Genomic DNA, 26,959 nt, shown 5'->3' with positions numbered 1-26,959 from the left:
AGCTCACATTTAGCAGAATACACTTTTCTATTATCCTTGCTTATTTTTGTTCTTTTTCTAGGCCAGCCTCCCTACTCCCCCGCCCAGCATTAAACAACAGCTGCTTGTCATATTTATGAGGATAATCTGAGGCCTAAAAGCATTTCTGGAAATATGAGCGCAGGGGTGGGGGTGAAAACAGTATACTTGCAGCGTGATAGTTTCCTGTTTTTCTGATTTAAGCATTACAAATGTAAATGAAAGGTGTCATTTTAAGCTACATGTGTGGCATGAGTCTGAGTTACCCTCCCCCCCAGTAAATTACTGGGTTATAATACACATATAGTATCCAATCTGAAGTAACATAATAATAATAATGATAATGATAAAGTTGGAAGGGACCTTGGAGGTCATCAAGTCCAACCCCCTGCTCAGGCAGGAAACCCTATACCATTTTGGTCAAATGACTGTCCAGTTTCTTCTTAAAAACTTTGAGTGTTAGAGCATTCACCGCTTCTGGAGACAGGTTGTTCCACTGGTTAATTGTTCTAACTGTCATGAAGTTTCTCCTTAGTTCTAGATTGCTTCTCTCTTTGGTTAGTTTCCACCCGTTGCTTCTTGTCCTGCCTTCAGGCGCTTTGGAAAATAGCTTGACTCCCTCTTCTTTGTGGCAGCCCCTGAGATATTGGAACACTGCTATGTCCCCCCTCATCCTTCTCTTCGTTAAACTAGACATACCCAATTAGCCTCCAGTCCCCTAATCATCTTTGTTGCGCTTCTCTGTACTCTTTCTAGAGTCTCAACATCTTTTTTACATCATGACCAAAACTGGATGCAGTATTCCAAGCGTGGCCTTACCAAGGCATTGTAAAGTGGCATTAATACTTCACGTGATCTTGATTCTATCCCTCTGTTATGCAGCCTAGCACCGTGTTGGTTTTTTTTTGGCAGCTGCCGCACACTGCTGGCTCATATTTAAATGATTGTCCACTAGGACTCCGAGATCCCTCTCACAGTTACTACTATTGAGCAAGGTACCCCCTATACTATATCTGTATACTTGATTTATACATCTATACAATAATAAAGGAAATAATAAAATCTTGATGCTCAGGTTGTTGGGGAGTAAAGACAATCCAAAATCATTTGTTATATTTTATAATTAACAAAATAAAAGTTGCATATAGCAACAGAACTTTGTGACATCTCATTCTATTTCTCTAATTCTTTGATATTAAAGAATCAAACTGAATCCAATCCAATCCAAACAGAGCTGGAAGGGACTTTGGAGGTCTTCTAGTTCAAACCCCTGTTCAAGCAGGATATCCTATACCATTTCAGACAAGTGACTGTCCAGTCTCTTCTTAAAAACCTCGAGTGATGAAGTACCCACAACTTTTGAGGGCAAGTTGTTCCACTGCTTAATTGTCCTCATTGTTAGGAAATTTCTCCTTGATTCCAGGTTGCTTTGCTCCTTGATTAGTTTCTATCCATGATTTCTTGTCCTGCCCTCTGGTACTTTGGAAAATAAATTAACCTCTCCTCTTTGTGGCAACCTCTCAAATACTGGAATACTGATTTCATGTCCCCCACTGGTTTTCCTTTTCTCTAGACTAGCCAAACCCAAATCCTGCAACTGTTCTTTATGTTTTAGTTGTCAGGCCTTCAATCATCTTAGTTGCTCTTTGCACTTTTTCCGAAGTCTCAGCATCTTTTTTGTAATACGATCAAAACTGGATTCAGTATTCTAGGTGTGGCCTTACTAAGGCTTTATAAAGCGGTACAAATACTTAACACGATTTTGATTCTATGCCTCTGTTTATACAACTAAGTGTTGTATTAACTCTTTTGGGGCTGCTACACATTGCTGGCTCATATAATTTTGGTGGCTTCATTTATTCTCCATGGAAACAAACTCAGGAGTTTACAGTTAATCATAAGACTTACTGCACTAACAGGCCTGACTCTGCTCATATTTTAAAATATACAGAATGTCCTGTCCAAATAAATACTATACAGGCTTCGGGTAGCGGTGGACAAGAGGACGATCTTTCTAGAATACTAGGAATTCTATAAGAAAGTAGTTTGGAAATCAGTTCGTATCAAAGACACAAGGTATCAGTAAAGGGCAGCCTAACTTTTCATGACTCTTGAAAGTATCAGCTAAATGTTGATTCCCGGCATTTTTTTAAAAAACCCAATTGCCGCCTTAACGGCACTGAAAGAGAAACAAACAAACTAAAAGGGCTTCCTTTCCCCTCCCACTCCGAAGCATGCGCATTAGTGAAAGCAGTATCAATCAGGAAAGTGTGCAGGCGGAAGGATACGCGAAGCCTCTGCGATGAGGCTTGGAGGCTAGAGGGATATATATACGGAGGCTCCACCCCGCCGTGACTCATTCTACTCCTGTCACAAATTTAGGATTTGAGATTTAGAACGCCGGTGAGGCACGCGAGATCGAGGTCATGGCTTTCTAGGGCCGCGTGGATCACGGAGGAAAACTAGCGTGTATTGCACGCTGCAACAGAACAAGCAAGATGGAGTAAGTAATGTGTTTGGATGCTGTCTCTTCCCATTCACCTTCTCCCGGCCCACTCTCGGAAAAGGGGTGGGAGTCACTTACGATGGCGGAAAGACTGTTGCAACCCGGGGGCGGGGGAAATGGGGATAACCGAAGGAAAAGTAACGAAGCGGAGGCGACACGTTCAGGATGCTTAGATTTTCCAGATCTCTCTACAGAGAAGAGTAGCAATGCTATGTTTCCTCTCCTCTCTACTCCCCCTCCGTTTCCTAGCATGCTAAAACCTGTTTGTCTGCCCGCCCCTTTTTCCATCGGGGAGTACAGTAAGACATTCTGCTCTCTAGGGAAGGAAGCAGATGCGGCTTGCGTAACCCCACTGAGAAAAGCCGGGCCGCGAGCGGAGCCTTTGTGTGACCGCAGCGCTGTCACCGCAAACATGCGTGTCTACACCTGCCAGTACGCACTAGAATCTTCAGGTCTTGGACCAAACTTCCATAAAACTTATGCTGGCTGAGGATTATGGAAGTTGCAGTCCAACACATGGGAGGGTTCCAATTGTTAGAAGTATGGTGCTTGCAGTAATGATGCAGGGAGCAAAGCTCATTGTCCCTGTTGCATGCTATGCCTTTAATTTGGCTAACATTTTGCTGGGCCTAATTGTAATTAGATACCTATTACATGTAGTCCTTGACTTACAACTATTCATTTAGTGATCGTTCAAAGTTACAGTGACACTGAAAAAAGTTACTTATGACTGATTCTCACACTTATCATTGCTGCAGCATCCCCATGGTCATGATCAAACTTCCTGCAACTGGCATGTATTTATGATGGTTGAAGGGTCCGGGGGTCATGGGATTGCCATCTATGACCTCTGACAACAGAAGTCAATGGGGAAAGCCAGATTTGCTAAATGACCACGTGATTCACTCAGCTGCACTGTTTCACTTAACTGTGGTAAAAAAATCATAACATGGGGTGTGACTCTCTTGACAACTGCCTTGCAACAGAAAGTTTGGGCCTAATTGTAGTCATAAATCAAGGACTACCTGTAGAGCGTATTCTCTCATCCTAGTTATGTATCTATAACTGGCCTGCCAACAGAGGCCTGTTCTACAAATCTTTTCACACAAGTTGATTGTACCACAGAACAAAGTGCTAAGATTTTTGCTACAGGTAAAACAAATTCTGTCTTATCTGTTCTACAAATAAAAATAAATCTTGACTAGTGATTTCATTGAGAAAATATTTCTATCGCTTTCCAGGTCCTCTTTTGCCACCACCACCACCACCACCACTATCCTTGTCTGCAGGAGCAGAGGCACGTCTTGCCTGCTACGTACAAATCCTGCACTGAATCTGAGTGATCACCAATACAATGTCTCTGCTGGCAGCACTGACCCTGGACCTGGACCTGACCATGATCCCAGCTAGCACCATGTCCTGCAGGCCGGAGCTGCTCAAGCACCGGCTGCCCCATGCCGGTCACAGTGAGCTGCTACCTGGACCTGTGGATCAGGGCTTTGCCCTCGGCATGGAGCGCCCAGTGCTAACAGGTAACCAGTTTGAGAATAGAATAAATCCTAGAATCTGAGAAAATCGACATGTATAAAAGGCAAGGAATATTCTCTTTAGGAACATAAGATCAATACTAGTTTGCTAGGCTACTTTAATATAGTTGAGTGCTAACATTCTGAAAGGGCCCTCATAGTGTTGGGATGATAGCAAAGACTTAAAGATGAATCCATTTAGTTATCTGAGGCCCAATCTACATGGCCAATTGATATCTTTTTTTCAATCTGGAACCAAGGGTAAGGATACACATTCAGATGATTAGGAGATGGCAGGAAAGAGTTAGCATCTTGAATTTTTTTGCTCTTATCTAGAGAATGTATAAATTTTTACAGGCCAAATTTGATAGTTAAGCAAGGAAAAAAATAGGGCTTTTAATAGTTTTTCAATATTCCTTCCCTTAGCTTCTTTCCTCATCACCAACACTTTGGCTTCTGTTTACCCCATATTATAATTTTGTTGTTCCTATATTAATTCAGATAACACATTTCTCTGAAATATTCCATACACGCTGTAACAAGCTCTGTTCTGGTACATTTCTGAAAATGCACATGAACATTAAGTTTACTTTCTTGTTTGTTTAAGTTGTGATTTTGTCTGATTTTGCTTTGCTACTCCCCAGGCGATGGCTTCTCAGACTGGATGACGGAACGCACAGACCTGGCCACGCTCCTGAGTGTGTCAGGGGAGTCCTCGCCACTCTCACTGCCCTCTCCTCCTGCTCCGGACCTGGAGGCCATGGCCTCACTGCTCAAAAAAGAGTTGGAGCAGATGGAGGATTATTTCTTGGAGGAAACTCTCTCACCTGATCAGGTAGCACCCAGCACCCCTCCCTCTGATGGGAATTTTCACTTTCCTTTTGGTGATGGCTTCCATTCACTGGACCACCACCACAGTACACCTGCACCCTTGCAAACCTTGGATTCAAGTTGCTTAGAATTGTTGGAGCTCTATGGTGGGGAAACGCCTGCTGAGCTCCCCCTGCAGGGCAATGAATTATGTGCCTCAGTTCAGCAGTCACTTGTGCTAACGCCTAAAGGGGATCGACGCCAGAAGAAGAGAGATCAGAACAAGACAGCAGCCCTGCGATACCGTCAGCGTAAACGAGCTGAACACGAAGCATTGGGGGATGAGTGCCAGGCCTTGGAGGCACGCAATCGCGATCTGCGAGAGAAAGCAGAATCTATTGAGAGAGAGATCCAGTACGTCAAGGACCTGCTCATTGAAGTATACAAGGCACGCAGTCAGCGCTTGCGTACCACCCCCTAGAGGCAAGGAATTCTCCCTCTACCCTCATGAAAGGAAAAGTTCATGTGGGGGAGGGCGATGGAACAGCGTATATAGAACAGAACAAGCATGTTAGAAATTATGTTTGGGAAATGTTGGCACTTAGTAGCCTGCATTACCCTTTGGGGTAGGAGATAGCGTGTAATGCAAGACAGATGCAGAGCTGTAGAGAAAAGGAATGATGTAGGAAGGAGAGAGTGAATCTAGTTTGAAAGAAATTGTAGGAATGAGCTAAGATTAGCCAGTTTGTGGCCACTACTGGGATTATCAGGGAAAGGTGTATTGGAATGGTGTTCCCCCCCCCAACCTAGACAACAGTCCTGAAGCTGTGTAATAGCTTTTTTTATGTACACTTTATAGAATTTAAGCTACCTGTACCTAACTATGCACTAATAAACACTTATTTTAAACACTTGATCTGAGTCAGACTTATAGATGTCCCAGGAAGATGTTTCAAACCACATAAACAGGAATTTTAAAATATCAAGGTTTATTTATATACTATCACCAACTTAACTTTCATACCTGATCAAAGAAATTTCATTCAGCTGGGAAACAACTCTCAGAAACAAAAAGCTGTAACCAAAGTTGCCATTTTACTCTCTATCCCAAACTTAATACACATCAGTTATGTTCAGTACTATGACCTCATGCCAAAAAACTTCAATTAGAAAAACTTTATTAGTAGAAATCATCTTTTTCCAGTGGTGGTTGATTTTGGATCTGCTGCTGTTTCCGATAAAGTTCAGCCACCTGTATTAAGAGAAAGGTGGCTGAGTATTTGTACATAAAAATTGTAGGGTGGTCTCTTGTCCTAAATTTGTAATTTGCTTACCTGCCCCTCCGTGTCTCTCTCTCTCTCTCTCTCTCTCTCTCTCTCTCTCTCTCTCTCTCTCTCTCTCTCTCTCTCTCCCTCCCTCTCCCTCCCTCCCCCCTCTCTTTCTCACACACACACACTTCTTTGTAGCTATGAGAGTATCCTGAAATGACCCTTTCTTGAGTCTGGGTCATGTTAGTATATATAAAACTTATATTTTACCATGAACCTCACCCCATACCAGGCCAATTTTTTCATTTAGAGAATTGAACAATGTGAGTAATCTGAAGCTCAATCCAAAAAGATGGAAATATTGTCCATGCCCACATTTGCCTCTTTTAGCACTTTCAGCAAAACACTTTATTAAAAAAAAAAATAGCCCTAAACTTCAAAAATTACTTAGTCTGTCTTCTCATGATTACAGGTAATAATACAAAAGGATATGAATCCAACTTTGCATATACTGAAAACAATTCTTGGCTGATTCATTTATATATAATTTATATACAGATATCTTGCCATCTTTACCTGAGCACTGTTAGTGGCTTCCTCTGGTTTCTTATCCTCTCGGATGCGCAGGAATCTGGGAAAACGTAAGGAGATGCCCTTTTCTTCATCCACCTGCATGGAATAATAAATTATCATTGAAGTTTCATAAAGGCTATTTTCTTAAAGCCTCCTTTGAAACAGTGTTTTTTGGGCAATGAAGAGAAATGGTTAATTGCTATGTCCCTTTCCTGTAATTTCTTTTGCTAGCAAAGATAACTAGATCTTTAACAATCCAATTACTATTTAATCCATCCACAAGGCTATAACCTCTGGGTGCAACTTTGGTCTGTCTCTGTCTCTGTCTCTCTCTACACACACACACACACACACACACACACACGCATTATATACTGAAGTAACCATATTCAAATATAAAAATTTATGTTAAGGCATTGGCTATAGTAGATAATATTTATTGTTTCAACTTTGCAAAAACGTATTTATCTATGGCAGGGGTATCAAACTTCCAGCCCGTGGGCCGGACACATCATCTGGGAGCCACGCCCACCCCATTGCTGGCAATGGCAAAACCGTCCCGATACGTTGCACAATGTCATATGACGTCGCGAGTTTGACATGTCTGATCTATGACAAGACTGAAATATTATAATGTAATACATAGCTTGTAAATTTACATAATTTGGCATGTGTAACAGCAGAGGTGAGATGCTTATATGAGATCAGAAACTCTCATAAATCATTTTCAAGGCATGCATAGTCCTACTATATGATTTGTTAGAGGAGAAAAAACAGCACTACCAAAATGACTCTTCACTAGTTTCTGAAACAATGAGATCTGAACTCTCTTAGAAAGGCTCTGAGTTTATGAGTTGTGCGAAGGGCTTAAAATCCACCAGATCTTATCAAATCCTTGAACATGTTACATTAGGTTAAGAGCCTAATTCTAAAATGATTTCCCCTTTACAGGTGGTCCTTGATTTATGATCATTCATTCAGTGACCAAAGTTTGATAGAGCTGAACAAGCAGCACTTATGACTTGTCATTGAAGTTCTGGCCATTGCAGCATCTTCAGTCATGTGATCCCAACTTGCATGCTTGATGCCGACTTGCAATTATGACTGTGCTACAGTCTCATGATCATCATTTGTGGCCTTTACTGGCTTCCTACAAGCAAAATTAATAGGGAAGCTGGCAGGAGGTTGCAAATATATATCTTTGCTTAATGGGGGGGAGGATTTGCTTAGTGATAGCAACCAGGAAGTGCTGGAATGGACATTGCTAAGTGACATGGTCACATGTCATGTTTATGACTGTACCACTTAGTGCCCAATCTCAATTCCCATTGTAAACCGTTATTTAGTGTTTTATATTTCTTCTACCCAGTCATTCTTGTTGCTGATACAGGATTTGGAAATGTAGTATTTCACATTGAATATCAAAAACATACATAATTATGGTAATTTTACACATTCAAACCATCAAATAAAATTTAAACTTTGAGATTACAGCTAGATCATCCACAATACAGTTCTCCTGCATTTCTTTCCAGTATAGATTACTGAACAGTTGTTGCTTATATTTAAATATGTGCATTATAAGTTAAACGTTTGTACCTTATATATAAAAGTAAAATAAATTGTTCCAGTAATTAGGGCCTATACAAATTATAATGGTAACAGACATTTCTAATTTTAAAATGTCATTTCAACAGCTGAAGTTGTAGCCTTAGAAATTTTCCTAACAAAACGCTGAAAATGTGTTGAAATTGCTACAGAATACTGAACGAAAACTGCCAGAGAACTGTGATTTCAAAATATTTCCTGAGTAATGATAGCCAATTAACAGTTTATACAGTATTTGCAATAAGTACAAATTACGTTAAATCCTTGCTATACATACTATACATAGATGCCTTCCAATGTTACCCATCACTCACCAAACCTGATGCTGCCCTGTGGATGGGAGAAATGGATAAATCAGCACACTTCACTTCCCAAACATGCTGGGCTTCCAACCAGTGATCAGGTTCAGCTGTTCCACCCCAACGATAGTATGGTCGTGGCTGTGGAATCACATAGTCCTGTAAGACAGAGACTATGGTGAGTACTAAGAATATGTGACCCTCTTGAAACATTCTACCTCACATATAAAGTGTACTTTTTGGCACAGAACTTGAAATACAGCCCAAATCCTCTGAACATCTTGTATGATAGGCCATTTCCAGTTCAAAATGGGCTATTTCAAACTCAGTATTGAGCTTTTTGTTTTGCAGTCCTACCTTGAGTGAGCTATGAAGTTTCTCTAAGTCCTCATCCGAGAATCCAGTGCCAATCTGGGAAGGGATAAAGGGCAAGTGACACTTAGATACAAATAACTAAATGTCTATCACTTGTCTTACGGGACAAGGAAACATGGTATGGAAAATGTAAAAGCTACCAATTTTATACTTCAGTTATTATTTACTGTGTATTTCCTTTGTAGTACTGGTAGTTTTCCCCTTCTTTATCCCAGTAAGATAAACTATCATTACAGCAATCTCATTTTATAGATTCTAATTAGAATGTGCAGGGCCATTTTGGTCTAGTGGTTACTATGACACCATGCATTCTAATTCTGCCTTAGCCACAAAACAAGCTGAGTAATTTTGACACTCTTGCTCAGCCCTAGGAAAAAGGCAACAGCAAATCACTTTTCAAAAACACAGTATTGTAGGTTTGGAAGGATCTTGACAATTATTTCATTACAGTCTCCCCCCACACCCAATGGAGGAATTTTCAGACCACCCTAGACAAATGGCTATTCAATTTTTTTCCTGAAAATCTCCAGTGACTGAGCACTAAATGTTGCCAAGAAAACTGCAAAGACTTGTCTGTGTGGTCGCCAGGAGTCAAGACTGACTCAAAGGTATGCACAATCCTCTTCCCTCCACCACAGTTAAGGTCAGGGCACCTGATGCTATTCAATACCAAAATTTATAACCTTAAATCAATAATCAAAATGTTCTAAGAGTGTAGTCTAAAATTCTTACTTTGCAGATGCTTTGGAATTCTTCACTTTCCTCATCATAACATGCTAGAAGGAAACCTCCATACGTGCCTGCCCGTTTGCCCTTGCCCAAGTAGGCACCAATCACCACCAGGTCAAGGGTATCACCAACACCTTCCAGATAATCTTTTTTAAGCTGGTATGGGAAACAGGTATTAATGGAGTAAGTCAGCTTCTGTATAGAGACTGAACCAATATCTAGACAGGTTTTTCTAGTACTGGAAGGCAAATGTTAAGTAGGAGAGAATACTTTGGAATAAAACTTTTATTATTTGCATTTCTTATTCCTGACCATTCTAGGCTCTTTTATTCAAACTAAGAAACAAGTAAAATGGCAAATAAAATACCCACCCATCCTTGAACAAGAACATGGACAATTTGGGGAAGGGGTCACAAACTCCAATCCTGCCACAAGTCAGCACAGTTAAGCAATTGTATCACATAATTTAGAGCCAAGTAAACATTCAGTTCTTACCTTCAGCCAATTGTGTGACCTCTTTGCAATTTCATATGTGGCATCCACTTCCAGTGTTTTCACCATTAACCCTTCACATGAGTCTGAGGAAGGCAAAACATTTTATTATCTTCTATAGCATGTTATTATCCAGTTTTACTATTCTAAAAAGTTTAGGGTTGAAATAAATGATTCACTTTTTTATTCTCACAGTATCGTAGGTTTGGAAGGATCTTGACAATTATTTCATTACAGTCTCCCCCCACACCCAATGGAGGAATTTTCAGACCACCCTAGCTTAGCCATCTCTGAAAGAGATGGGCAATAAATCAAAAATAAATAAACAAATCCATAGAGGTACAAAGTTAAGATGGTAAACATCATTCTTCTAAATGTTAAGACTCTGCAATATTGGCTTTCATTTGATGCTCAACAGAAGGTTGAGTTTTATAAGAATAATACTAAAAGAAACACATGTATCAGCCACACAATACCTTTGATAGAGCGTTCCAGGAATTCTGCTATCTCATCAACATTACTAGTATCCATGGAAGTGGCAAAAAGGAATTGGCCTTCAACTTCAGTGAAAGAATTATGCAGTAAGGTCCGGCGCTGAGACAGAGGTTTCTGGACTAAAGACTAAAATGCAAATAATTATACATTTAAAAAGAAGGCACCAAGCAGGGACTTCAAGAGAGAAAGGAAAATACAGATGTAATTACAAAAAGAATTGATGATGCAGAAAGACAGAATAAGAGGCAAGATTACTATAAAGCATCAACCATTCATTTTTGTAGAAAAACATTTTTTATAATTACCGTTCCATTAAGGTAGAGCATGTCAAATGCATATATACAAACTTGCACTTGGATTTCTGCAGCGTCCACATCCTAGAGAACAATGCCACATAAGGGAAAAGGAAGGCTAGATATTTATACCACAGAATACTAATTAAAACATTTCTGGTCTAATTTTATTGGCATGATTTTTACATACCCTCAACTAATAGCTGTTAGAAGAAAAATATTTGTTCTCTATAGCTATTTTATTTTAAAAAATTAAACTTCCCAATATATGGTATCTTTCACCTCTCCTCCCCCCATTTATCCAAAAAGTAATCCATTTCACTCCAGTTATGATATGCCCTAAAAAGATTGTAACAGGCAGAGTTAATTACGATTAACACATTCTAGAACCATCCAGTGATGTTTTACCTTGCGCTTGCGGGTGGTCAATACTTGGAATGGAAGGATCTGTTTTGCAACAGGGTCCCAGGCCACTGCCTCTGCATCCAAAATACATGATTTCACAGTGCTGTTTTTCACCTGCACAAGAATATAAGTTTAATACAACTGAATTTCTGCATGCTGTAAATTCTCAATCCTGTACCATTCTTTAAAGCATTCCTCCTGCAGGAGACCCACTGACTACTGAAATTGCTCTTGTACCAGCAAAATCATCTCCATGTTGCTCTCTTCTTGTTGTTACATTTCTAAAAGCAATCGCACCTTGGGAATACGGGAGACAATATCAGGGTATTTTGTTGTGTTGTTTTCTTGGTTTCGACTATAAATATGTACTTCTCCATTCTCTAGAATATGGATCTGTATGGAAGGAAAGAGTAGACTGAACAACAAATGGAAAGGAGAATAGAAGTTTCTCTTCTTTGTTCACACCAAACATTGTTACCTGTGCCCGCTCCCCATCATATTTGTATTCACAAGTAAAAGCTGCTTCTTCAAAACGCTTTAATACCTCCCCAATTCCTTTGGTTGGGTGAGCCAGCATGGGCTTCAGGGGAATCCCTGTTGGAGAAAATACACAAAGTTGGGATTTGCAGTAACTGAATGTCTGACTCATTGCACAGTAAAATCTAAGAGGACGGATAAGAGAAAGGTAGCAAACATGAAATGATTAAAGAGAAGAAAGTAATTATAAGTATGTTGTAGAACAGGGCTTTTCAACTAGTGGTTCGGGTACCACCTGTGGTACATTGGCTCCTGACAGGTGGTACGCGACCATCCTAGAAAAGTGGTAGTGGGGGAGGGGAATGAGCTGAACCGGTGGTAGCACCGCACAAGCCTGAGTGAGAGATGGCTGGAGCTGCAGGGCTCGGCGCTGATCCGGGTGCTTCTGCTGAGCCCCGAAGAAGCACCAATCAGCTGGAATGTTGCCTTATCTCCAGGGTCTTGTGATTTACATTCAGGTGCATGGCAGCTGATTCATATTTATGACGGTCATGTGAAGTGACCAAAACCTGCTGCAACCACCCACCAGACGGGGGAATAAAAACCACACATACCCCACCCTACCCCCGCTGCCAATCCTCAACAGAAATGCTCACAATGGAAACCTCGGACAGGAGGAAGAGCACTGCCAGGTGGGCAGGCAGGTGTCTTGCTCGGCTGTGGCTTGGGGGCACTTTTTTCAGTGCCATTGTAAGTTCAAACAGTCACTAAGCGAACTGTTGTAAGTGAAGGACTACCTGTACTTTATCACTTTTTTCCTTTTTTTTTTTTTTTGGTCATCAAGTTTTTGACACCTTGCTAGGCGACTGGTGGTACTCAGATATTGCCGTATCCTAAAAGTGGTACAATGGATGAAAAGGTTGAAAAGCCCTGCTGTAGAATAATAGTTTTTGAAAAGCTATAGCAAACGCATAGCACTGTATATATAAATTCCAATTTTGGAGAAGTGCTAGTTCTGTTTAAGGGATAGATTCCTGGTTTATCAAATACCCCCCTCCCACTAAAATAGTTTAAACATACCTGGGGTGATCTTGCAGTACTGAGGCAAGCTCTCCACACCATGCTCCAAAAGGACAGGTACTATGATGTCATAATTTGGTAGTTCACTGAAAACAAATAAATTAAAATTGCAGAGATCTGTGACTAGATTTGGCTAACTAAAAGATATAAATAATCTAAAATTTGTAGAGGTTTTTGATTGTTCACAGTCCTAGGCCATTAATTCACAAAAGATTCAAGCTAATACTACACCTTTAATATTCTATAAGGCTCCATTAGGGTTTTTTTTGGTACTTTCCTGCCTTTTTCAAAAGTTCTAGAAAGAGTGAGAATATAAGCCATTACAGAGGGAAAAAAAAATCTGACAGCATTCCAGCTATGTCAGGTACACCAACTGGATCCACACATGAAAAGTTCATGTTGACTACTTTATTATGTGCTACTTAATCTCCCAGACTGCTTGCCTTCCCTTGGGAACAAACAGATAAGGTTCCATGGAACCTAGGAAGGGTTAAGCTTAAGTCACTTGCGGCTGCATAAGGACATAAGGCTGCTAGTTCTCCACTTGATCTCTCCTCTTAACTGGCTGGGTGTTTCCTAGCAATTATACAATCAAAACAAAAAGACAAAGGAAAATGTATACATAAGTATATATTGACTGAATTAGGCAGAAAACTACTTAGGAAGGGCACATGTGAATAAGTGAGAGAAAGTGAAAGCATAATTGCTAAGCTTTCCTTTTTTATCTATTCACAAAAAGTTTCCTTTACTAGTGAAAAAACAAGAATGACGATTGAAGCCAGATACACTTAGTAGCATTTACCTCTGTCTGGGACTTTACCTATTGCAGTTTATGAAAACTGATAGCTAGGGGCAATGGAAAGACATTATGACTAATTTATTAATACAAATAATATTCACCAGAAGGCCTGCTTAACAATCAAGGCCCTTTCATCCAGCCAAGCTTTGCGTGCATCTGCTGATTTGCCCTTTGCAGCATCCAAAACATCTGGGGGAAATTCTAGAAGGGGAAGAATATATGCATACCAACTTACATATTAATGATTGGATTCCTTTAGTTAGGATGTGCACATTTTGTATACTTACTGTCAAAGTACAGAATATTTCATTGGGATTGACCATTAATTCAAAGAAATAATGCAATAGGGACTTGGAACTCTGTTGCTAAGTGGAGTGGTTGTTACGCACAATGTCACATGACTATACTGACATGTCAATTCCATTTGAAGTCCTTAAGTGAATCACCGGTCATTAAGCAGAACATGTCACTGTCACTTTTTGCCTATTTCCTCAACAACCATCACTTGATTGAAGGATGTTGTGACAATTGTAAATGTCCGCCGGTTCCCAAGCACCTGAATTGTAATCATGTGACTGAGGACCAATCATGAGTCTTTATTTATGGACTTTTAGAAATAAGAGTACTCTTTTAATTTTTTTTTGAAAAAGAGACTGAATATGCTCTCCATGCCCCTAAAATCATGTTGCAAGGTACGGCTACATTTGTTTGTTAATGAAATCTTCAAATTCTGACTTATTTAACAATAGCATATGCCTTGATTCAATACAAAATACAAACTTCTTATCCTATGGATGACACCAGCTTCCTAGATGGCTCTCTATATATTCAACTCTTTTGCACTAGAATGCCAATCAGATATCCCTATGTACTGGACAGAACTTCTTAAATTTCCCTTCAGCCAGCATTAATGCTATTTCCTGTTTGCAAACCAAACTCACTTTGTCCTGGAGGAGTGAGTGATGCTGCCTGGGCAAGAGCTGAGAGGACAGACTGCTCTGCTAGCCCAATCCGTAACTTTCCTTCAAGGGACCTGCAATGCACAAAAAACTTTATTACAATTCTGAAGAAGTTATGTTGATGGCTGAAGGAGACTTTATATATGCATAGCTTTGTGTTTGTTGGAGGCAAGAACACTGAGAAATAGAATGCTAAGAGATTGCCTCTAACCAATAAGTAATGTAGAAGAAATAACGATTATAATAGAGTTTAGGAAATCAATGGAGATAATGCAAACTAAATATCAAGGCACATCATTTTAGAAATATAATGTGGATATATTGAAGTGAGACAAGGAGAACAATTGTGTACAAGTATAATTGCACTTACCGAGCCACATAACGAGCCTCTGAATGGCGACATGCAACAAACAAAGATTTGATAATGTCAATTTTCTTGTTCATAGACTGAGGAAAAAAGAAACAGAAATAAATTTTGAAATGTATAGGGGGTAGAAGAAAAGGAGGAAGGATAACTAGGCATAGTAACTTTTAGAAAATCTCATACCATATAATGATAGCAACCTCACAAAAAAGGCTCTTCCCATACATACATGATATTTCAGAAAATAGTTTTACAACTACCCTACTTTTTTTGACAGATAGGCATAAAGGCTGAAAATACATTTTTCTGGATGATGCTTTCAGAAACTCTATCTTCCTCCAAGCCAATATTCTATTCGACTGTTTTCAGAAATTATAACATCAAATATTTGTGCTAGATAAACATTAAAGTTAATATCATATATTACATTTAATCAATTGAATCCTTGCTATATCACCTAATAAATCAACACAGCCAGCTCTGTTCCAGAACTGTTAATATCCTCTCACTCATTACTTACCGAGCTTCCTGCCATATGACCAATTGCTTGCAGTTTGCCAAAGACAGCAGCAGCACCAAGTTTGGGTGGAGCAAACACAGTTCCTTGTGTTGTGCGACTGTTTTCAGCAACTAAACCTAGATCTCCCTTCTCTGTTGCCTCTGCCTTGATTTGGTCCAATTGGCGACCTAGAGAGAAGACAAGACCATATAATCATGATTTTAAAAAAAAACCTGAGACTAATTTATTATTAATTCTTAGTACCTTCATCTTTTCAGATAAGAATCAAAATGTTCAACTTTATTACAACAGCGTACTAGTGTTTGTTTTATTGGCAGCTATTGCCTAATGTTACTTCTCCTAGGAATATTATAATTGGACAGACTCACCTGTGGCCTGGGCCAGAGCTTTCATGAGGATGGTTTTGCCAATGCCTAATTCTAGGCCCTCATATGCTGGGCCTAACCGATTGAGACAGAGATAGACACAGGGAAGCAGGTCTTGTGGAGATAGGACAATCGCAGAACGAAAGAGATTGCTTAGGGTCTCTATAATTTTCAACCTAGAAAGAAAGAGATGTATGATTTTTGAAGACAAGACTGAATGCTACAACTATCCTTATTCTGTAATTTGTAGCAAGGCATCTTACCGAGCAGATTCTTCCTCAATATATTCAAAAGTACGAGCCACAGCCATGTATGGTATCCTATCAAAACAATTAAGATAAGAGTGACATTTAAAATTGTGAAACTGAAATGCATCATCCAGTAGTAGAACAAAGTGAACTTTCTTCTCTTTGCATCTATTATATCTCACGAATTTTCTAAAAAATAGTAATGTGAAAAAGAATGCCAAAATCTTAAAAAGGACCTCCTCTGCCTCAAAATTCAGTACTAAATTCCATCTAGTTTGGTTCAATTGGACTTGCATATTGTGATGAGCTATGATTTTTTAAAATATTATGACTTAAATAAGGCACCATTTGGTGGGCTCACACATATCATGCTAAGCCATAACAACTAATAATGTAGATCAAAATAATAAACTCTTGTGTTTTAGAAAAAAATAGTAGCTTGATTATAATAATTCTATTCTAAACAAAAGCCAATATATATTAAATAAGTGTGAGATGATAACTATGACTGGAAGACGAGATACACTGTTCACCGGTCTTAAATAACAATCTTGGTTTAGGACATGAGGTAGTTAATATAGTAATTTAACATGATTCTATAAGCATGTTAACAACAAGACTGACTAACATGAAAACTGATAGGAAATATCCACTGGTTCTTGAATAATAGGAGATACAGTTTTAAAAGAAGCTATGTTTTGTAGTATAAAATCTAACTTCAGAGGCACTCACTTTTGGCCAGGGCCCCAGCAAGCATTATGAACAGGATGATAAGTGCTCTTTGTAGGATTGTATTCTGCAGGCTCAAGTGTAAATGATGGCTTGAGAAAACTGTAAAAGCAGGGGCAGAAAATACATAGTATGTAGTTATCCTACACAAAATGACCAATTCACATTTTTTAAGATTTAGGAGCCATAGTGGCGCAATGGTTAGAATGCAGTATTGCAGGCTACCTCTGCCCATAGCCAGGAGTTTGATCTTGACTGGCTCAAGGTTGATTCAGCCTTCGGAAATTGGTAAAATGAAGATCAAGATTGATAAATTTTCATACTTTCTTAAGGCCTGGAGAATCATTGCAACTTTTTACAAATTGGTATTAAGGCTAATCTAAGTAGGAGCCAAATGTTTTCAAATGAAATACATTTTATAAAATCAAATCAGTAAACCTGCTAGCCACTGATATGAAAAGAAGATGATTACAATAAGACAATTATCCCCACACCACTAAAATCAGGCAGAAAAAATGTTTTAAATACACATAAAAATCATGGATACTTTTATCTGCTTGTCAACACAGTAAAGATAATATTGGAGACTTTCTCTTACAATAATATTCAAATATATAAAGACAGATTGGGAAATCTTAGTTCAGCCAGAATAAGGCTATCTATATTTACTATATAGAAAAGTTCAATAGCTCTTATTTCAAAAATAGTATATGAACAATGAAGCCATGCTGGGGAAGAGACTGTTTAACCTGGTTCATTACATTCCCATGTAAGCTGGGGGAGGGGGGGGATTAGAAAGGAAACTTTGGAGAACTGAGCTGCATTTTCAATTTTTTTTCTTTGCATAATGTAAAAGAATTTATAGAGACCTGGTGCTGGGCTGCAAACAGAAGAAAATCTATGCGTTCTTTTTTTAAAAAATATATTTTATTGATTTTTTAACATAGTCACCTTAATATTTGGTAAACAGTGTGTTGTCTGGATTTACATTTAAAAACAATCCATAACAATTAATTTCTATAATTCCATAATCCACATAGTAGCTTTCTTTTTCTCTTCTTCCAATAATATTCTCTTTTACCAACCTTGAATTAGTACATTTCTTAATATTTTGATAGATAACAATTGAATATAAACATTTTTCTAGTATTTAACAACCACATAATATAAAGCTTCTTTTCTAAGCGATCATCTTAATTACCTCGTCATAAATCCTGTTTTCAAAGTTCTTATTTAGATTTGTTTTCCCCATTCAAAACAATCTTACTAGTTAAGATTTTCTCAGAGTTAATTACATTTAAGTATTAAATCTTTTCCCTCATCCCAACAATTTTATATTTCTCATCTTAAAAAAAAAGAAAAAGAAAAAAAGAAGGAAATAATAATTAGAATAGAGTCTAATTCTATTGGCTTTCAAAAGACAATAGGAATTGTCCAGGCTGTCTCTGCCCTGCTGAGCCCACCAAAAAGTCCCATTCTGCAAACGGTGCTGCAAGTTGTCTGCAGCGAAGGCGAGCTATCTGGAAGTTTCCACCCCTCCCTGCTGAGCAACTACTAAAAATGTAAGTAAAAGAGGGCCAGGGGTGGGAGGCCGGCGGGCGCAAGGAGGGTTGCTGGCTCGTGTACCTCCCTTGAGCTGGGCCAGCTGGTGGCCCAGCCGGTGGTCGGCCTGCACCATCTCTGCCACTTGCCAGCTACGCCTCGGCTGGTGCAGGGGGCGGCACCACACGCACGGCGCTCCCGGGCAGGTAAAGTCCTCGACTTACATACAACCTGTTGGGTAGTCCTCAACTTACGACCGGTTGGGGTCACGGCATTAAAAAGGTTGAGAACCACTGGTTTAAATCATTGTCGTTTGAATTAGTTGCAACATAGCATATATTTCCTCTGGGAAGATATTTGTTTTTTCTTAATATGTTCTTTCTGGAGGTATCTGATGTTCCATGATAGTCAAAACCAAAGTTTTCCTTTCTCTGCAAACAGCTTTAGAGTCAAAATTCTATAAGTATTTATAATCCAGGAAGATCAATTCCCCCCCCCCCAAGGTTTATAGTTCTCGTCTTGTAAATAGCCCAAAATGTTTTCTTTTTGTTGCAGCTGCTCTCTGTTTAGTTAAGACACTGAAGGTCACAAAAACAAGTTATCTTTTACTGGGCTTTCTGTCAATTTCTGTATTAGAGCAACAACAGTTGTATATTTTCATCCACCACTAGATATCAGCATCAGTTTATTTTTTCAATTTTCAAAACAAACAATTATTTTCTTCTGTTTTCATCAATAATCTTTTGAAAGGAAAATCTTAATAAATTCCACCAATTTCAAACTTATCCAGATTTAAATCTTATATTCATTTCATTTTAATATATTTCTGTCCCCCATAAAAGTTTAATTCACCGCTTCCTTCTGTGGGAAGGTGGGGCAAAAGTCCCCCCCCCCTTCTCACTTTTGGAAGATTTTTGCTTCTTGGTTTTTTTCTCCCAGGAAATCAAATATCAAGTAGAAGAGAGAGAATCGGTATTCTTATCCAGTTCCAAACATGTAGTTTAGGATCAAGCTTAATTAGTGTTTTTTGGGCTTCGGCTGCTTGTAGCTTGGACTAGACTCTGGAGTGAAGCTAGCCTTTCTTCTGCTGATTTCTGGAGAGCTTTCCCCAAACGATCGGATTGACCACTGCGGTTGGTGGGGCTTCCCTCCTTTTTGCCTATCCGGGCGACTTTAGAGTCTCCAACAGAAAAGAATTGGCCTCGCAATCCCTCGGCTACTTATGCTACTGCACAAAACTGGAAGCCAAAAATCTATGCATTTTTATTTTGTAGGAAGTTACATTTGATTCAGTTCTAGTCTTATTTTCATTTTATCTTCTTCTACACTAGAAATTGAGTTTCTGCAATATAAAGTCTCTCTATCTGATTATTTAGATCAGTGGTTCTCAACCTGTGGGTCGGGACCCCATTTGGGGTCGAACGACAATTTCACGGGGGTCGCCAAACAACGCAGTCTGCCATTTTTTCCCCCTTTCCTTAGCTGTGCTTCTCCCTTTTATTCTATTGGCTTTTGAAAGCCAATAGAATAGACTCTCTTGAATAGAGTCCAATTCTATTGGCTTTCAAAAGTCAATAGGAATTGTCCAGGCTGTCTCTGCCCTGCTGAGCCTGCCAAAAGTCCCATTCTGCAAACGGTGCTGCACCAGTTGAACAGTCCTCGACTTACGACCGGTTGAGTAGTCCTCGACGTACGACCGATTGGGGGTCGCGGCATTAAAAAGGTTGAGAACCACTGATTTAGATACAGATGTTTCTCCACTATAGATATTCTACACACGGAGAATGCTCTTCCCTATCTGCTTTGAAGAATTAAAAACTTCTCCAACTTCCCTGCCTGTTTCTGTCACTTTGCACTACTCAATATTCAAGAGCATCTGCATCTATTACTGTATTCTTAAGAAATGTAAAGTAATATAATTCCCACATATCCTATCCACAGGTATCTAAACAATAAAGATTGTCATCCTTTCAAATAAATGTAGTATAATTAGAATGACTCAATACTCTATCTTTAGCTGAATACAGAATCCAATGAAGCTAGAGCATTACTGGGAATCTAAACAATGCACAAATAATCAGGTTATATGAGAATGAGAATTGCTTGGAGCAAAAACTTCACAAGTTTTATTTTCATACTTTTTGATCAGTTTATGTGCATGTGTAGAGCTACCAGCTCTAATCGATTAAACACAGTTGAAAAGGTTTTTAGATTACTGTAATTGTATTTATAAATAATAAATATTTAACATTTTCATAGTACTTATTTATGTATAAAACATTTTATTCTTTGTTTCCTCTTTGTAATATTATCACTCACATTGGTTTTCCTTGAAATAACTTTCTGATTTGATAAGAATTGTTAAATCCTTTCTGGACAAAAGGCATGAAGTACTGAGATCTTCTGCTTACTATGTGACCTTATCCTTTGGAATACTGAAGTAGTCCCAAGATAAATATGAAACAGAGCCCTCTTTGAAAAAACACACCAAATCACTTACTTGTCAGCCATGCTGTTGGACTCATCATTATTAACTTTATTAAGACACTTATGTACTGCCATGTTTTCTGATACTACAGTTGTTTGCTTTTCTATATTCACAGAACTTTTCTTGGGAGCTGAAAGTAAAAACATAACACAAAGACACTCCAGTAATTCTTGATTTAAGACCATTATTTTACCAACTATTTGAAACTTTCACAACATTTAAAAGTGACTTGTGACCTCACATTTACAATGTTTGCAATGTCCTGTGATAATGTAATTGCTACCTGCAACTTTCCCAGCCAGCTTTCAGCAAGCAAAGACAATGGAGAAACTGGCTGGGAAGGTTATAAACTACAGTCATGTGATGTATTACTTAATGATTGCAACAAAGGTCAAATCAAGACTTCCAGTTTGCCATCGTGGCCGCCGCGGATGCTGGAAGGCAAGCTCTGTCTTCCGCGTTTGATTTCTTTCCGCTGGGGGACCCTGGAAAGGGTCGAAAGTCACCCTGCAGGGGTGACAAGCAAGGAGGGGACCCCCACTTGATCGCAGGAGGGCAGTAGCCCTTCCGCCTGATCCAGGGCAGCCCTCCAAACTGGCGGAGGAAAGACTGGCCATAGCAATATTGCTGACAGCCGAAGTCAAACTTACATCCAGCACTTCTAAAGCAACATGGATGAAACTGGGTGAGATCTGATCTTCTCTTTAAGAACTTAAATATTTTCTTTTCCTGTAAAAGCTGCCCGAAGTATTTTTCCCCCTGTGAGGAGAGAAGGAAGGGAATTTCCACCCCACCCTCTAAGAACAGTGGTGACTAACTACCCAGGGGAATTAAAGCAGTATAAGAACAATTTTAATCTAACTGGATTTATATATTTTTGAAATTTGGGACCAAAAGTTTTCTTATTTTTACTGGAGACTTTTGTTTTTATCTACAAAAAAGAAATAAAACTGGAAAAAGGATTATAAAAATTTTGGACTTAAAAAATTTTAAATGGCATCGGTGACATATTGTGGCAAAGTATGGTATTACAACTTGTTATTGCCTAAAAGAGATTTGGCTTGAAGCCCAGACTTCAGATAAAACTCTTTCGACCTTGATAGATACCACTTGGGAGAAATTCAGCTGTAAAGAGAATTTCTGGGCAGCATAATTGGCCTGTTTGAACTATGAATGTAAACCTTTACTGACTTTCAGAGTATATGTAGGGAATTGCTTTCCTATTTCTTTATATGAGAAACATTTATTACATGAGATCATGGAATACCTTGGACTAGAAAATCTTACTTGACAAACGACTTCTACTATAAAGACCACCTATAATATGTGAAATAGAGGTCCCATATGTTATAAAATCATTTTTAACGTCTGATTTTAAAATCCTCAACTTAATACACCATTAAGAGAATATGGATGAAGACCAGGAAAAGATCCTTTCCATGTTGAAAGCAATACATGAAACCATTCTTTCAGCTTGTGACAAAATAAGATGCAACATAAAAGAACAAGATGCCAGCTTAGATATACAAACCCAAATTTTGACTATAACCAAAGAACTAACAAAGCAGAAGATAACAGAAGTGGAACAATCAAATACTAAAACAGAGGACTCAATTGACCAACAAATACAGTTAATGGAAAATCCAGAAAAGGGAGTGAGTGACAACGCTGAAAATAGGAAAGACTTTTTATATAAATCAGAAGAAATTTGAGGAGGAGGAAGAACAGATTGAATGGAAGATAAATATATCAGGACAATCATAGGAAATTGGAATAATAGATGATCTAATGAACACAAATGGGCTAACCCTTCCAAAAAATGGCAACTAAATGGTCTCTCTTATTTCAAATAATATATATAATAATAGAGGGACATCTATTTGATGATCTAAAAGCATTGACATGGAAAGTAGTTGGCAAAGGAAGAAAGCCAGAATAAGGCTGAAGAAAATTGGGGTTTTGATTTATTAGAGGGGATTTCATATTACTAATTAGAGGGTTAAAAGGACAAGTTGAAATAAGGGGAATTTGGGTCATTTAATTTAAAATATTTGAATCAGTTGAAAATAAGGATTCAATTTGTTTAAAATTTAAAAATTAGATCTAAAAGAAAAAAAAATGAATATGTTTGATTTATTCATTAACCCAGACTATATATATATATATATATATATATATATATATATATATATATATATATATATATATATAATGGTTTTGATTTATTGAAGGGGATACTGTATTATTAATTAGATGATTTAATAGATAACTTTTAGAAAATAGAACAAGATTATACTCAAATAGATAAGATGTGTATTTTGAATATTAGATTCTGTTATGAATTGAGATAAGGGAAACCTTGGTTACCTAAAGCCTGGAAATTATAAATATCAAATGTTAAATCTGAATATTGATGGGAAACTAAAAATTGAGAAAAAAACCAATAACAGGACATTATAAAGATTGAACGTAAAAGTAATTAAGATATGTATATGCTAAAAATGTACTGATAAATGTAATAAAGATATTTTTACTTAGTTGATATAATAAGAACTGTATTAGCTTAAATACGAGATAGTAGATATTAAGGGAAAAAGAGAGGAAATATATGATGTTTTAACTTGAGATTTGTACTAAAGATTTTTGTATGTTATTGAATTATTAACCCATGTTAAAAGCCACCATGTTGCTTTTTAAATACTTACATGTAATAAAGGACTAAAAACAAAAAGAAAGGTCATATCAAGATCAGATATAATCATGTGATGCCATACTTAATGACTGCACTACTTAATAATTTTTCTGGTTCCTATTATGGTCTTCAAGTCAGGGATAAAATCAAAATCATTAAACAGAATCTGTTACCAGCTAAAAAAGTAGTCTCCCCCCTAAAATTATAAAGGAGGTAAGAATTGTGATAATCTCACTTATATGAATTGCTGGTTTGTGGGCATATTTTCTCTTTATGGCTAGTTGTTAACTTATGATTATTAATTTAACAATGGTTTGAAGTTATGATGGCCTCAGAAACTTAAATGTCTCATACTTTCCCCGATGCTTATGTTATGTCCCAGTTGTGGTTGTAAGTCAAGGACTATCTATATTGTATGTTGTAGAATATTAAAAATAATCCTAATTTCTGTAAAGCATTTGTTAATATGGAATATACATTTTCAACTTTTCTAGATAGGTTCTAGATAAAGTACTCCTTTTTATTTCTTCAATATAATTTTTGAGATGTGACTAGATTGTACAGAGTATTCTAATTGCAATAATATCATAATTGTTTGAAAGTTATTATATGGTATTTTATTTGCAATTTCTTTACTAATTATCACCAACAGATTATTTTCTTCCCATAGTAACTGGATACAATGCTGTTATTCAGCTATCCAATTATAGTATCTTTCCTTATCAGTCACCACTAGTTCAGGCCCCTAGAGGAAGTATATGAAATTAGTTTTTCTCTTAATATGCCACCTTAATTCTATTATATCTCTTTTCTTATAAACAACTATCTTCTTCTGCACCCCTAAATTAAAAAAAGACAGGTTTATGGAGTTCTTTTTTTTAAAAAATCATCCCAATAATGATAATCTTGGTTATCTTACTGGTCTTACTCCAATGCAGAAATGATGGTACATCTCAAACATACCAAAAAAACTAGAAATAGACTTTCTGGATGGCTTAGAGGAATCTGAGATTTCTTTTTCCTTTGCATTTTTGTCTGTTTTATACTGCACCAATTTTTCATTTTCACTTTTCACTTCTTCCACTTCCATGGGTTTCTCATTAGTTTTATCTTTAGAATCTAAATATAAAGCAGAAACCAAATGTTTAATATTATCTGTAGAAAATTTAACTAAGTTTTAAAGCCTAACTCATTTCAACTCAAGTTTGCTTTGACTTGCTTTTTGATACACAAGATAGCTGCAGACAACTTCTGTGAAACAAACATTTAGAGAACAATATTTTGAACTTGAAAAGCCTACAGAAGATCTGAAGACAGGGCAATTTCATATGAGCATTGGCAAACATGATTGGACTCTACACTATATTATTTTTTGGTCAAAAAATATGTTGCAAACGAAAACCGTGGACCTAATTTAGAATGTAAAAAAATATGATTTTAATGATTGAGTCAAACTTAATCTCTAACTGGGTAAACTATACTAACATAGAAGTAATTCAGAAAAAATGTACTTCTAAAAAACAACAACAAAGTTATATTCAGTATTTTAGACCAGTTTTCCTACTGTCTTGTCTGATAGCCATTTTCATTCCATAAGACTCAATAGCAAGTCACTGAGTTATTCCAGTACCCTTTTGATTTCCTCATATTAACCATTGTATTCTAATAAACAGACAATAAAGGGCTCACCATCTCTATCAAGGTCTTCCTTCCATCGTTTGGTACTGCGGCTTTCATGGAAATTATAACTGTTGTCTTCTTCCTGTGGTTTACGTTTAGAAAGTTGCTTGCGGGCTAAAGGTAAAAGTAAATTTTATTTGCAGTTAAACTGGCACTACTTTTTCCAACAATTAGGAAACTTTTACTTCACTTAAAGCAAGTAAGAGATCATAAGAAATTTGATATGCTGTATTTAATTAATATCAAAAGTCCTGCCTATGTAATTTCTTTATCAAAAGTATGTCTTAACTTAAGCAAAAAAGATTTACAAAAGTGATAAGATACAGATAAAGAAAATAGTTAAATGATAAAGGATGTCTACAGAATGCCACACAAAACCTCGTTATTCTAGATCAGGCATGTCAAACTGCCAGCCTGCAGGCCGGATGCATCATACTGAAACTGTGCCCACCCCATTGTCAGCAATGGGGAAAAAGTCACGATATGTTGCGCAACGTTGCGAGTTTTACATGCCTGTTCTAGACGGACAGTGTGGATTTCTTTTGCTTTTTTGATCTTCTTCGAAGTTTTGCTTTCTAGAACTCAATGCAAATGTTTCTAAGTAGCAAAAACAGGAAGTTGGAAGAAGCAGAGAAGTAGGCCTCAATTCTGAATTGGCAACTTTTAGGATACGGCAATATCCGAGTACCACCAGTCGCCTAGCAAGGTGTCAAAAACTTGATGACAAAAAAAAAAAAAAGTAAAAAAGTGATAAAGTACAGGTAGTCCTCGACTTACAACAGTTCGCTTAGTGACTGTTCGAACTTACATTGGCACTGAAAAAGTGCCCCCCAAGCCACAGCCGAACAAGACACCTGCCTGCCCACCTGGCGGCGCTCTACCTCCTGTCCGAGGTTTTCATTGTTGTGAGCATTTCTGTTGAGGATTGGCAGCGGGGGTGGGGTGGGGTATGTGTAGTTTTTATTCCCCCCGTCTGATGGGTGGTTGCAGCAGGTTTTGGTCACTTCACATGACCCTGGGACACTGTGACCATCATAAATATGAATCAGTTGCCACACATCTGAATGTAAATCACAAGACCCTGGAGATAAGGCAACATTCCAGCTGATTGGTGCTTCTTCAGGGCTCAGCAGAAGCGCCAGGATCAGCGTCGAGCTCCAGCTGGAGCCTGGTGCTGATCCTGGTGCTTCCACTGAGCTTTGACAGTCCTGCAGCTCCAGCCATCTCTCGCTCAGGCTTGCGCGGTGCTGCCAATGGTTCAGCTCATTCCTCTCCCCCGCTACCACTTTTCTAGGATGGTCGCATACCACCTGCCAGGTGCCAATGTACCACAGGTGGTACCCGTACCACTGGTTGAAAAACTCTGTCATAGGCAATCTTGGCTGTAGACTACATGTTAGAAGAGTTTCAAGAAGCTAAGACTTCAATCTGCTTTCTTATACCAGAGCTATCACAATGAAGCTGGTGAGGCTGCGTAGCACTGCTTGTTGACATTTCTAATATACCATACTTGATGAAATGAGTGGTCTATAATAAATGTCAGGCATTAAAACTAACCCTCTATCAAAATCAAATTGAGCCAAATGGATTTGATGGGGTTAGTCATTAAGGTTCTATTC

General features: G+C 38.1%; 2 protein-coding genes across 6 annotated transcripts in view; one reads left to right on the top strand and one right to left on the bottom strand.

Moving 5' to 3' along the window:
• Window positions 1-2,338: 2,338 nt before the first annotated feature.
• ATF5 (activating transcription factor 5) lies at window positions 2,339-5,774 on the top strand. The gene is made up of 3 exons (XM_039347307.1): window positions 2,339-2,521; window positions 3,766-4,056; window positions 4,695-5,774. The coding sequence occupies exons 2-3, from the start codon at window positions 3,879-3,881 to the stop codon at window positions 5,339-5,341; spliced, it is 825 nt and encodes a 274-aa protein (XP_039203241.1). The 5' UTR covers window positions 2,339-2,521; window positions 3,766-3,878; the 3' UTR covers window positions 5,342-5,774.
• Window positions 5,775-5,832: 58 nt separating this feature from the next.
• The window catches only part of LIG1 (DNA ligase 1), a 28,726-nt gene continuing 7,599 nt past the window's right edge, over window positions 5,833-26,959 (bottom strand). For 3 of the 5 annotated variants that reach the window (XM_039347295.1, XM_039347296.1, XM_039347297.1), the window contains exons 6-27: window positions 25,350-25,454; window positions 24,624-24,779; window positions 20,981-21,098; window positions 16,942-17,040; window positions 16,225-16,281; window positions 15,965-16,137; window positions 15,597-15,763; window positions 15,083-15,159; window positions 14,695-14,786; window positions 13,855-13,954; window positions 12,955-13,040; window positions 11,876-11,991; window positions 11,695-11,790; window positions 11,401-11,511; window positions 11,005-11,076; window positions 10,681-10,825; window positions 10,208-10,290; window positions 9,716-9,868; window positions 8,966-9,019; window positions 8,624-8,767; window positions 6,705-6,797; window positions 5,833-6,112 (exon numbers count right to left, since the gene is read on the bottom strand). In XM_039347295.1, the coding sequence (XP_039203229.1) occupies window positions 6,041-6,112; window positions 6,705-6,797; window positions 8,624-8,767; window positions 8,966-9,019; window positions 9,716-9,868; window positions 10,208-10,290; window positions 10,681-10,825; window positions 11,005-11,076; window positions 11,401-11,511; window positions 11,695-11,790; window positions 11,876-11,991; window positions 12,955-13,040; window positions 13,855-13,954; window positions 14,695-14,786; window positions 15,083-15,159; window positions 15,597-15,763; window positions 15,965-16,137; window positions 16,225-16,281; window positions 16,942-17,040; window positions 20,981-21,098; window positions 24,624-24,779; window positions 25,350-25,454 (2,369 nt within the window). In that variant the 3' untranslated portion in view covers window positions 5,833-6,040. The remainder of the gene's footprint in view (window positions 6,113-6,704; window positions 6,798-8,623; window positions 8,768-8,965; window positions 9,020-9,715; window positions 9,869-10,207; window positions 10,291-10,680; window positions 10,826-11,004; window positions 11,077-11,400; window positions 11,512-11,694; window positions 11,791-11,875; window positions 11,992-12,954; window positions 13,041-13,854; window positions 13,955-14,694; window positions 14,787-15,082; window positions 15,160-15,596; window positions 15,764-15,964; window positions 16,138-16,224; window positions 16,282-16,941; window positions 17,041-20,980; window positions 21,099-24,623; window positions 24,780-25,349; window positions 25,455-26,959) is intronic. The other 2 variants (XM_039347298.1, XM_039347299.1) reach the window with 2 other exon arrangements.

The sequence above is a fragment of the Crotalus tigris genome, unplaced genomic scaffold (genome assembly GCF_016545835.1).
Source record: "Crotalus tigris isolate CLP2741 ecotype Arizona unplaced genomic scaffold, ASM1654583v1 scf7180000018058.1502924, whole genome shotgun sequence".
Classification (NCBI taxonomy): Eukaryota; Metazoa; Chordata; class Lepidosauria; order Squamata; family Viperidae; genus Crotalus; species Crotalus tigris.
The sequence above is the reverse complement of the archived record's forward strand: the minus strand, read 5'-3'. Positions and strand labels throughout refer to the sequence as shown.